The 12,776-nt window shown below is 41.0% G+C and overlaps 1 protein-coding gene across 5 annotated transcripts in view; it reads left to right on the top strand.

Annotated features, from left to right (window-relative positions):
• LOC143989385 (E3 SUMO-protein ligase ZNF451-like) overlaps positions 1 to 12,776 on the top strand; it is a 155,591-nt gene that overhangs the window by 61,438 nt on the left and 81,377 nt on the right. For 3 of the 5 annotated variants that reach the window (XM_077489503.1, XM_077489502.1, XM_077489501.1), the window contains exons 12-14: positions 1,811 to 1,941; positions 3,946 to 4,132; positions 5,536 to 5,586. In XM_077489503.1, coding sequence (XP_077345629.1) covers positions 1,811 to 1,941; positions 3,946 to 4,132; positions 5,536 to 5,586 — 369 coding nt within the window. The remainder of the gene's footprint in view (positions 1 to 1,810; positions 1,942 to 3,945; positions 4,133 to 5,535; positions 5,587 to 12,776) is intronic. The other 2 variants (XM_077489505.1, XM_077489504.1) reach the window with 1 other exon arrangement.

Genomic DNA, 12,776 nt, shown 5'->3' with positions numbered 1-12,776 from the left:
GCTCTCTTCATTGCATACCCCAGCATGGGGTCCTTTGAAGTGAGTAGGTGTAGAACAATGGAATTTGTTCTCCATGGTTGGTATATACAAGTCTCGGCCCCGCATTGTCTGCTCTTAACAAGCACCTGGGGGAAGGCATTTTACCTGGCTTTCATAGATGCAAGCCAAATGAGATCTATTTCTAATTACAATATTTTACAGATATTAATGAAGATTTCACATAAACTCATAAGGCAACAATGCGCTGTTGCATTACATTCTGCAGATTTTGAATGCGGTTGTTGGTAGTCACTCCTGTTGAGGGTACCCTGGTTTTATGGTGTATTCCTCCACGCACTGTCGTTTTTTGTGGGTAAAGTTTCACTAGTTCGCACTTGCCTTGGTGGATGAAGTTTTTATGCTGTTTTCCCACCCCTCGTTTGGCACTGCTTGGGGACGTTCCAAAGGTCATGAGAGGAGCTGTGACGGTCGGTGAATGTCAGAGAAAATAGGATTTTTTGTACTCGCTGTAAAAATCCTTTTTTCTGTAATTCACTGACCGACACAGCATCGGCCCCTCATTTTTCTCTTTGTTATACTGCTTGTTGACGTACTGATGACTGCATGGCAGGGTGGAGTGTTGTTGCCCAAGGGACCGCCCCCTGGGTGGAACTAAGAGTTCTGAGTGTTGTATTACAACTAATGCCTAGTATCTCCTAGTAATAGGGCAGAACAACCCAATGGTTATGAGAGGGGCTGTGTCGGTCAGTGAATTACAGAGAAAAGTATTTTACGGTGAGTACAAAAAATCCTATTTCCAAAAAAAAAAATGTTCCCAACATTTTCGGTCTTTTTTTTTATTTTTTATTTTTTTATTTGTTTAGCAAAAAATAAAAACCCCAGAGGTGATAAAATACCACCAAAAAAAGCTCTATTTGTGAGAACACAATTAAGTACAGTAAATGTTGCTCCAGGCTGTCTCCTGTGCTGACGTGACCAAAAGCTCAAACCTATGGTTACAAGATCTCTGCTGAACAGAATCTTCACACTGATCTTTGTATCAGATCATGTGAATAATTGTCTAAGCTTTTGCTTATGCATAATTTTCTTTAAGAATATGTTAGTTCTTCTTTTACTAAAATAGCTTTATGATGACATTTGCATTTTAGTGCACTAAAACAGTTACTCCGCTTTTGTGGGTACAATATAGTAGATAAAAAATATATAGTATATACAATTGCGACACAAACCATGTTGGAATTTTACTAAAAATGTACCTTTCCTTTTCAATCTGCAGCGCTGTAATTTTCTGTGAATTTAAATGCAATATGTTAACCTAGAGTTGTTTTTGTACATAGTCGCTGTATGGAACGCCCCTAGAAATATAATTTTCTGATTGGCTTACTGATTTTCCTTGAAGTCTGCACTAAGATGCAATTCAGATTTTAGGCATCCTCTGCAACAAAAGTTTCATTTTTTTGGATATGCTTCTAAATGGATGCAGACCATACCACTTTCCTCATTGGAGCCCTTTTAGTGCATCAGCTGATCATTAATGAAAAATCGCTTACTTTCAGAATCTGTATCCAAAAGACATGGAAGAGAATTTTGTTACCGTGAAGATCATAATTTATAGAACAATGATTCTGTGGTGTGGTTCGTTTCATTTTATTAGGCAGATTAACCAAGTATTGTGGTGACAATCTGGTAAGAAGAGTCTGCATACCAAAAGTTGCCTTTATAATGGCTTCTAGGATTTATTTATTTTCATTTAATAGCTGTGTATTCTAGACCATATCAGTGTATATCAATATTCTACTTGCATTTGTAGGAGGGAAGGGCGCATGGAAACCTCCAAAGGACTGCAAATTTTTCAAGCATCTCTCCAATACTGGCTGTTTTTTCCTTCACCCTCGCTGCTCTGATCGTAAAGATGCTGCCGACTTTGCCATATGTATTCATGTATGTTTCATATCATTATTTACCTGTTTTATATGCTGGCTGACACTGCAGTTTAATTTTTCTCTAAGCAAAATCTGCCTCAGTACCATTCATAAAGTATTCAGACCCCCTTCAATTTAAAAAATATATATAAATGTTTTGTTGCAGCCTGATACTAAAACTGTTTAAATTATTTTTTTATCATTATGACAAAGTTAAAACAAAATTTTAAAAATTACTGTAAATTAAAAAGAAAAAAACTGAACTATCACATGTACTTAAGTATTCAGACACTTTACTCAGTCCTTTTGTTGAAGCACCTTTGACAGCAATTACAACCTCAAGTCTTTTTGGGTATGACGCAACAAGCTTTGCACATCTGGATTGGTGGATTTTCTGACATTCTTCTTTGGAAATCCTCTCAAGCTCAGTCAGATTGAATGGGAACCATTGGTGGACAGCCATTTTCAGGTCTCTCCAAAGATGTTCAAGAGCGTTCAAGTCAGGGCTCTGGCTGGGCCCCTCTAGGACATTCACAGAGTTGTCCCTAAGCTACTCCTGTATTGTCTTGGTTGTGTGCATACGATCGTTGTCATGTTGAAAGGTCAACCTTCGGCACAATCTGAGGTCCTGAGAACTGTGTAACCGTTTTAGATTTTCTTCAAACCTGACCAGTCTCCCAGTCCCTTCTGCTGAAAAATACCCCCCACTGCATGATTCTGCTATCACCATGCTTCACCGTTGGGATGATTTTGGACAGGGGTTGAGCGGTGCTTGGTTTCCTTCAGACAACATTTAGAATTGAGGCCAGACAGTTCAATCTTGGTTTTATCAGACCAGAAAATTTTGTTCCTCACAGTCTGAGTCTTCAGGTGCCTTTTTGCAACTCCGATCTGGCTTTCCAGATCGGTAGAGGGCTGTGGTAAAGGCTGTTCTGGTACTTTGTCCCATCTCCACACAGGATCTCTGGAGCTCGGTTAGAGTGACCATCGGATTCTTGGTCACCTCATTCTAAGGCCCTTCTCCCTTGATTGCTCAGTTTGGTTGGGTGACTAGCTCTTGGAAAAGTCCTGGTTGTGCCAAACTTCTTCCATTTGAGAACTATAGCGGTCACTGTGCACTTGGGAACCTTCAATGCAGCAGAAATGTTTTGTAGCCTTCCCCAGAGCCCTGCAGGCAGTTCCTTTTTACCTCATGGTGTTTGCTCTGGTACAAAATGCATTGTCAGCTGTGAGGCCTTTTATAGAGAGGAGTGTGCCTTTACAAATTCTGTCCAATCAATTTAATTTACCACAGTTGGACTCCAATCAAGGCATAGAAACATCTCGGCAACGATAGAGGAAGGGGAGGCACTTGAGCTAAATTTCAAGTGTTGCTGTAAAGGGTCAGAATACTTATGGCAATGTGATATTTTAGTTTTGTTTTAATAAATTCACAGACTTCTCTAAAATTCTGTTTTTACTTTGTTATGGGGTACTTGGTGAAGATTAATGAGAAAAAAGGAACTTAAACAACTGTAGTATTAGGCTGCAACATAACAAAACTGAAAACAAGTGAAGGGGTTCTTAATACTTTATGAATGCACTGTATATATTACATACAGGTCTTTTCTTCCTTTTACGTTACATCAACCTTTCAGCATTGCCTTGCCTTTTTCCGATTCTTCTTAAAGTCAAAGCTGAATTTAGATTCTCTGTAATGTTTTAATTGCTGTTTGTGTCAACATAGGGGAGAGTTCCTATCCCAATGAAACCCAAGGCATTGCTTTTATCTGAATGTCCTGTTTCACCTTGTAACCAACCCCTGTGGGATTCCCCAAAAAGAAAAATGGAAAATGTTCTGCAAAAGAGGGGGGAAGAAAAGCTTAGCTGACAGCAGCGTTCTGGGCATCATCTGGACGTAAAGGGGAATTTTATCAACTGGGACAAATACAGCAATTTTAAATTGATAAAGTATCCCTGTAGAGGCATCCTAAAAGGACATGCTTTTTAAAAAGTTTTATTAATGATTTTTTTTTTTTTTTAGGCTGGTCGTTTAGATGAGCGGCTTCCCAAGCAAATTCCTTTTTCTGTCCTGTCTGGTGATAAAGGTTTCATAGAATTGGAGAACCAGTTCAAGAAAACTCAACGTTCAGCTCATATCCTAAACCCTCACCATGTAGGAGGAGATGTGATGTGTGCTTTACTTAACAGCATATCAGAAACCACACAAGGTATATTTCTATCACATCATATAGCTCACAGTCTAAACTGAAATTTTATGTGTTTTTACACCTATTGTCAAAATTTGATACACATATTGTCTGCATAGGAAAAGCACACATTTAATTCAGGGCAACTAAGGCCCCTTTCGCACACGCCATCTGATTTGGGTCTGCCTGTCATATTTTATTTTTTATTTTTTGATCGGATGGTTCATGTAATTCTATGGACTGGCAGCCTCTGATCTGGTCCTCCAAAAAAAAGAAAAATGTAAGGGGATAAATTTCAATCCTCCTATTCGGATCGGAGGGCAGCCGGGTATAAACGGACAACTTTATACCCAGCTGCCCGTAGAACTTTGTCCGTGTCCACTCTGCAGAAACTGAGCGGATACAGACATGTATTTCGATGCTCTGCTTTGCGGGGGTTCAGCCGACAGATCCCCTGCTGAGAAAATCAGATTCCGCACTGTGTGAAAGGGACTTGAGTGTCCTTGACCATAGAAAAGCAAAGCGTCGCCAACATTGCATATACGCTCTTAAACTTTTCTTTATTTTTATTTAAACCTCCGCCGATGGTACACCGTATAAATGCGGCCTCAAGGAAGTAGGTCTTTTATTTGTGATGCCGCATATATGCATACTTGTCTTTGTTATGCTGGGAGTTTGCCGCACAGTGCGCTTCCAGCACAGAGACCGGATTCTCAAAGAGAGCTCAGGATCTCGGACAGATCGGGACCTGGGACTCCCAGTTCCCAGTCACCTGATCACTGTGATTTTCTCTGACTGTTACAGTAATCAGTCAATCAGTCAATGTGCAGCACATCCACGTGTTTTCTTTCTCCTTTGAATGGGAGAAAGGTGTAAACAAACAACTGTGTTTTTAAAAAGAAAATGGCTAGATCAAGGTCAGTGTCAGTGTCAGGGTTAGTGTTGGGGTCAAAGGTCGGGGCAGCATTTATTTAAAGTAGTTTTGGTGTCAATTTATTTTGGGTAGGATAAAAAAAAAAGCAAAATGCACACTATCATTTCTGGTCCATATTACAGGTACAGACAACAAGTAACATTCACACGTGTTATAGTTGAATTGACAGGAGCAGGAGAATTAATTTTGGGTTGTTGCTTTTTGATGGTAAGTTATAGTAATAGCAAGAAATATGCAGCTCAATTAAATTTTTTTTTTTAAATGCATTACCATTTACCACCAAAAGAAAGCCCAATTTGTCCTTAAAAATGCAAGGTATAATCCACCTGGTTACACCCAGTAGTTGTGGTGGTATGTACAATTTTACTAACTCGTGTCAGAGTTGCAAAATTGTGTTCAAGCATTAGCATTTTTTTTACCCTGAGTCACTAAGGGGTTAATACTGTAATATTGCCATTTTTTTGCTAACTGAGCTGAATATTTTCTACAGATGCACATGATGAAGACATGGACATAAACTCCATGGGACAGGAGGATGAAGGTTTGTCCTAATTTTGCAAGCAATATTTTTTTTTTTTTATTTTTTTTTTTCTAAACCCTGCCTGTTTGGTAGTTTGTCTGCCTGATGTGCTCTTTGTAACCGTTTTGTTCTTTTTGTCAATTAGCCTGCGTTTTTTATTTTAGAATGATCTTTCTGCTTCCTCTTTCCAAAATAGCCCTCATGATGTTAGCGGTTTGGACTTTAAATAATTTTTTAGCAAACTCCTTGTTTTCCATCCTTGAGTACAGTAAGCATTTTAAATCCGCTATAGAGCACAACTACTTATGTCTAAGGCCTCATGCACACTGGACATTATAAAATTGCCAGTATAGTTCGCTGTAGAAAGCTGTAGTTGTAGAATGAGTTTTGCAACGTTTTTGCAGTAGCAGTTTTTTTTATCAAAACTATACTCTCACAAAAGCTTATGGCTCAAGAACGCTCATAAACGCAGAATAGACACTTTTTCAGAGTTAGAGCATTTTTAAAGCTGCAAAACTCCTCCTTCAAACCCACTGGCTGTTTTTTTTTTTTGTTTTTTTGTTTTTTTGTTTTTTTTCAGGCAGAAATTGCCCCTACCAAAAAATGCTGATAAAAGCCTATGTGTGCATGGACACATAGGATAAAATGTTTGGGGAGTTTACTAGCTGACGAAAAAAAACAGCTGAAGCCAAAAACAGCAGCTGTAAATTTGTCCAGTGTGTATGAGGCCTTGCTGATAAAGAGTATTGATTTAGGTTACCTAATAAATGTGGGTGGTGATAATCTCTAACCACCGACCAACTTGGTCCTAATCAAGAGGCATCTCAAAAGGTCTACTATTTGGATTAATTATTTTAAATGCGTTTAATATCCTCACCACCTGTTTTTTTTTTTTTTTTAAAGCGTTTAACCCCCCCCCCCCCCCCCCCCAAAAAATGTATCCTGCTCCTTTTAAAGCATGTTATTTGACACAGTGCTTGTCCTGTGTCATTTGGCCCCCTGTAACACCTAAAATACCTGACTAATCCTGCCAGTTTCTGCCCTCCCCTATGTAAGCTGACCATCAGTCAGTGCAACCCATCGTTAGTCTGCATGACATTAAAAAAAAAATGATCAGTGTTGGCGAATACTTAAAAGTATCGGTACTTGTACTCGGTCTTTAAAAAAAGTAGTATCGGGACAACCCTAATGTATTTTCATACATCAGAGGGCACAGAGCCATAGTAGTTACTATGTGGGTTATAGGCCACCTTCAGGTGATGGACACTGACATGCCCTAAGACAAGAAGCGCACTCCCTATAAAACACCTCCCACTACTGGGAGTACCTCAGTTTTTTCTCCAGTAGAACTACAAAACCCCCTAAAAGTGGGACTTTAAAGGCACTACCACATCAAATGTATAAAAGAAGTAATATATATAGAAGAAAAAATATTATACAAATAGAAAAATACATAAATACATATAACACATAAAATGATGCATAGAAATATGCAGACAGAAGTAAAATGGTTTCCTGGACCCAACGACGTTTCGGAGATGAATTGTATTCTCCTTCATCTAGGGTTATTCACAGGGAGTGGACTGTCTATAAAATTTAAATACATAGTAGTCAGCCAACAATTCTAGCATGTAATATTGCATGATCATTTACATAGAGCATACAAGGCTGTACTTGCATCACACTTACTTAGAGGTACATCTAAGCATCAGAAAATGTTTAAAATAAGAAAGGGAGCATCAAGGCATAGTCATCCACAGATCCCATCCACCAAGTACTGATGAGTTGTCTAATGTGAAGAAAGTAACCTCAAAAGAGGGCAAAAAATGGGGGGGGGGGGGGGAATGAAAATCCCTCAATACGCATCCACCAGTCCAACTGGAGCCTTGCAATTCCAGCCAGCCAGTGGGCTACTATGTGCACTGGGGCCCAAAAGATTGGAGAATCTAGAAGGAAATAAGACAAAGGTAGGGGTAGGGTAGTTATCCATAAACAAACATTTTGTAAATTTTCTTTGTATATATAAAAAAATATATAAATAAAAGATTTGGGGGAAGGGTATAAATTAATCCTCCAAAAGATGTTTTTCCAAACTTCATACTATTAGTAAAACCTACCTACATCCCAAAATGATCACACTCACAGGCTGATGGTGCAATGGGGAAAAACAGCCACGAGCTTAGTGGGTCCAGACACTGAGAGACTGCTGTCTGGAAAGGGTGCTGTCAAAAGACAAGAAAAAAACACCCCAACAGGATATTTAACCAAAAAGCCAAACCTGTATGTCCGGAAATCAAAGAAAACCTAAGTAGTCATATCAATAATGTAGACCAAAAGTAAATTTACCCAAGTAGCTACAGGTTTCAGTTGTCTGCTCCACCAACACCTAAAGGAACATCCTTCCCGTGGCCCTACCTAGCTTGGAGTGGATCAATGACTTAAATATAAAATCCAGACCCCACTGATAAGCAATTAGGCTGATCAGCTGGGTAATATTGAATTCCCCACAGATCTCCGTGAACGGGCCCCCGGGACATCAGTGAGTGGCGCTCGCACACGCGACGCGTGGAACACATGGCAATTACGATACGTCCATGGGCACACGTGCGCCGACGTCATGCAAAGGCGCCACAGAAGTGCACGACGCACTGGTGTTCCTAAGGCGCGGCCAGTGATCTCATGATTACAGGGTCATCATGGATACCAGGTAAAGGGATAGTCCGCAAAGGTAAGGCGTAACCCACATACCAGATTGGGGGCCCCCGAGGGGGTCCTCTGGCTGCGCCAGGTGCTCATAAAACTGGTGTTGAAATGAACCTGAAAAAAGTGTTACCCAAATTAAGATTGATGCCAATCCGAAAATTCAAAGCGGACCGAAGTTGGAAAAGAAAAAAGCCCAACCTAACGGCCAATTTAAATGTAAAAAGTGATGCATAAATATAAAGGAGGGGATGTGTAAATGACCCCAGCCAAGAGCCCCACAAAATTGAGCTAGAGATGGCAACACATATGTTAGAGCCTGGGGAACAAAACAATACATACTAACTACCAGTGTATAAACAAATATAACTAGTAAAAAACAAAATCAGATACCATACAAAAAATGTGAAACTCTGGAAATAGGGGAAAAAATATATAATAATCATTTCTCCATCCCTCCTGAGTTAAAGCCCTCTAAAAAGGGCCTAAAACAGACTGCATTGTTTAGACCAGGGGGGCGAGTAGCTTTCAGGGTGTATATCTATCGCAGTTCAAGCTGGAGGAGACATTTGTTCCAGTCCCCTCACCTTGGACTGGGATGGATACGGTCCAAGATCAAGAATTTTATCTAGGGAAAGACTCCACGATGAACTAAGGTGGTATGTCTCCCCAGAGTTAAATCGGGATTGCAGACCTGCATACTATGGATATGTCGATACGCTCTTTTCCATAATGGGAGCTTGGTCTTCCCTATGTAAAAGCAGCCGCAGTCACATCTGAGAAGATAAATGACCCCAATGGTTTTGCAATTTCAAAATTGCCAAGCAATAGAGTTCCTACTAGTGTCCATAAACGTGCAAGAGCCACACATGAAGGTACCCTTATATTTGCAATGGTCCAACCCATTCTGATCCCTATATTCACTCATTCACCAATCTGGAGGCAATGGATGTTGCCTTCCTGAAGGTGAAGAGGGGAACTTCCATGACCAAGCGACTAAGGCTGGGATCCATGGTAAGATTATGCCAGTACTTGGTAACAATTTTCCGAATTTCTGCATGTTGATTTCAGTATTTTGTTATAATTCTTAAAGGGTTATCTAAATTAGGATGTCTCTGGGAATAAATAAGATCATGTCTATTTTGAGTAGTAGCCCATTGCAAAGCCTTTTTCAATTATGTTTTTGAATATCCCCTCAGCAGGAGCCTGTCACGCAACTTATCTGCCTCTATTTTGAAGATATCATCATTTGTACAGTTGCAGCTTATCCTTAAATCCTGTACTGTATGGTATAGACCTGATAAGGCTCTCTGGGTGGAAGCTGGAGGCATTTAAGATATTATTGCCTGCAGTGGCATTGTGGTACAGACTGCTGCTAGTGTACCATCCTCCTCTCTCGAAACTGACACATCGAGGAATGAGACGGTATTCACATCAGAAGACATTGTAAAGGCAAGATTGAATTTGTTGCGATTCATTCATACCAAACATTGAGTAACTCCAAAGAACCGTCCCAGATGGTGAAGACGTTGTCAATATATCTAAACCACACTAAAAGGTGGTCTGTATATATTGACAAGGCCTCATCATTCAGGAACATATTCTTTTTCCGCCAGTGTCTAAGGTGTTGGTCACGAGTAAAGATGTGCTATGCTGAGCTCCACTGGAGCAATCATTGATGGGGCTAGCCATGCTGACCGGATTTATTCAAATTGTCTTATTTTGGGCCAAATTGAATGGTCCCCGGGTCTCGTATCCTAAAAAATTTGGTTTTGCTTGTGAATGGTAGACCCCTGGGATCCAGTACTTTTTGGCAGTGAGGCCATAAAGTTTTTACTGGCAGGGTGCTGTTGCAGGTCAAGGATTGTGGGTTTCCTCTAGAATCCCCTGCTCCTGAAGTTTTAACGGAACCCACCGTGAAGGGTCTGTTGGTTTACCACAGAAAACCCTGCGGCGGGAAAGATAAGTGGAGTTTTCTAAGAAATCGTTTGAATTTTCTCATGAATGTCTCCTTTAAAAATAATAATGTTGTCATGCCTATGTGTCACCACTGGGGGCTGTATTGAGCACTCACCGCCTCATGTTGGAAACAGCGCTGTGTCAGGAGCCGAACGCTTCCTCCGGCCGAGCAGCAAAGCCTCTGGTAAGTCTAAGGTGGGGTTTGTCTCTCCGCCTGTTGCCCCCCTATACTGGAATTCTCCCCCACCCCGGGGTAAAATAGACCAAACCCCCCCCCCCGGGTGACATGCTCTCTCTGGGTCGGAGAGGACCTGTAGTTTTCCCTTCCTTTTTTAAATAGGGGGTGGAAACGCAGGGGGGCAGGGCTAACTGCGTCAGCGGACTCCGATGTCAGGTGCACGTGGGGGCGAGTTTTTAAAAGCAGACTGTGTGCTGCTGCAGGCTGTGGAGGGACACAAGAGCAAAGAGGTGGCATTATCGGGTTTGGTGACACAGGCATTAATTTCCTTTTTGACACATTGTTACTGCTTCAGGTTGGGCATTAATAGCAGTAATTTTGCAGGACTATAGCCCTAGCAGTGTATGCATTCCTTCTGATAGTGCCTCTGCTTTGTGCATCAGGCTATGAGTGGAAGGGGGACAAGGATTACCTCAAAGGGTTCTAAAGTATCGATTGTTTTGCGACAACCTAAATCCATATCCAAGAAAATGTCATCCTCCTCTGAGAGTTATGCAGCTGGTCAGAGTGAGCCGTAGGGGGGACTGGTGTTGCAGCAGCGCTGGACACTTAAGCCCTTTATATATATCACTCAGGAGGTTTTTTTTCTTCTACCATTTTAAGTTTGGAACAGAATATTGATGCTATGGTCGCTTTCCATAGTGGATCCAAGCATAGCAGATCCCCATCTAGTGCTCAGGACCCTCATACTGAGGAGCAAGGGGCATGGGATCAGGAAGTTCTTCCAAAAGATCAGGAAGACGCTGATATCTCCTCTTCCGAGGAATCTAATATGGAGGGTGCAGTCTCACAAGAAAGACTGTTGGTACGCTCCCTTACTAAGTTGGTTCACTCAACTTCTTTGCTGCCTGTAGGCGCAGTCTATTGATGAGCCCACCTCTGGTTTGGGATCACTAAAGCCTCCCCAATCTGGGGATGCCTTCCCTATCCATTCATGGTTAACAAAGCTGATGTATTCTAAATGAGAACACCCATATAAGCATTTTTTTCCTCCAAAAAAGTTTTCTATACTTTATCCCATGGAGGAAGAATTCTATAAGAAATGGGGGGGTTCCAGCAATCGATTCTGCTGCAATCTCCTCTGTAAATTAAAACCTCACTTGTCCTGTAGACAATGCGCAAATGTTGAAGGATCCAGCAGATAAAAAGTTGGTTAAGTTAAGGGCTCAGGGTATAACTATCCTAGCCTATCTAGACGATCTGCTTTTAGTAGATCAATCAGTCACCGGTCTAAACCACAGTTTAATCTCAGCCGTAAACTGCCTGGAATTCCTAGGCTGGATTTTCAACCTACAGAAATCCTCCTTTAAAACAGTCAAAGAGATTACAGTACTTGGGGCTGATCATAGATACCGTTCAAAAGAATGTATTACCCCAGGCAAGAGTCGGCTTCATAAAGGAACTGATTCGACTTGTCAAAACAAAGAAATCCTTACATTCGGCTGTGCCAAGGCCATTCCTTATGCGCAGTTTCATTCAAAACTGCAACAAAACCCCATTCTTTCGGCCTGGAATAAGCAAGTCCAGGCTTTGGACTTTCCAATGTGCTTATCCCCCGATGTGCGTCATAACATCAATTGGTGGTTGATATCCAGCAACCTCCAACAGAGGAAATCCTTTCTACCAGTACCCTGGAAAGTGGTAACAACGGTTGCCAGCCTTCTAGGCTGGGGAGCAGTCCTGGAAGAAGCATCTGTCCAGGGAAAGTGGTCCAAGTCAGGAAGGACCTTGCCCATCAATATTCTAGAAATACTGGCAGTACGTCTGGTCCTAGAGGCCTGGGCACTCAGACTACGGAATTGTCCTGTAAAGATTCAGTCCGACAATGCCACGGCTTGACAAGGCTAATTTTACCTACCTCAATTATATGCTTAATGATACATAACATAAGTGTCATAAAAACCTTTTATCTATATGACTCACCCTGTGAAAGGAAGAACGAATGATACCTGTGTGAAAAGGGTAACAGTCTAATTTATTTAAATTTACTATTGTACAGAAAAGAAACTTGTCTTAATCCAAGATTAGCAACTACAAGGTAAATTATACAATCTTAAAAACACAGATGTTGCCAATGATACAAAATATTGCTATAATGGTCATACACATGCTAGCAAAAGAGTAATAATATATTAAGGCAAAATCCTATGATAGAAAAATTTACAGAAAAGGTAAACTCGAATATGAGAACACATTACACAGACATTCTTATGTGTGGCCATATTGGGTCGAGACCATGAGGTAGAGAGAGAGCACAGGGCAGCTCCTCTCGACTGCTTTATACCCCCCCCCCCCACTCCAGGTTTCCACCCCC

Source organism: Lithobates pipiens, unplaced genomic scaffold (genome assembly GCF_037356315.1).
Source record: "Lithobates pipiens isolate NorthernLeopardFrog02 unplaced genomic scaffold, aLitPip1_a1.2 Scaffold_18, whole genome shotgun sequence".
In the NCBI taxonomy this organism is placed as follows: Eukaryota; Metazoa; Chordata; class Amphibia; order Anura; family Ranidae; genus Lithobates; species Lithobates pipiens.
Note: the sequence above shows the minus strand (reverse complement) of the source record. Positions and strands in the feature narration are given on the sequence as shown.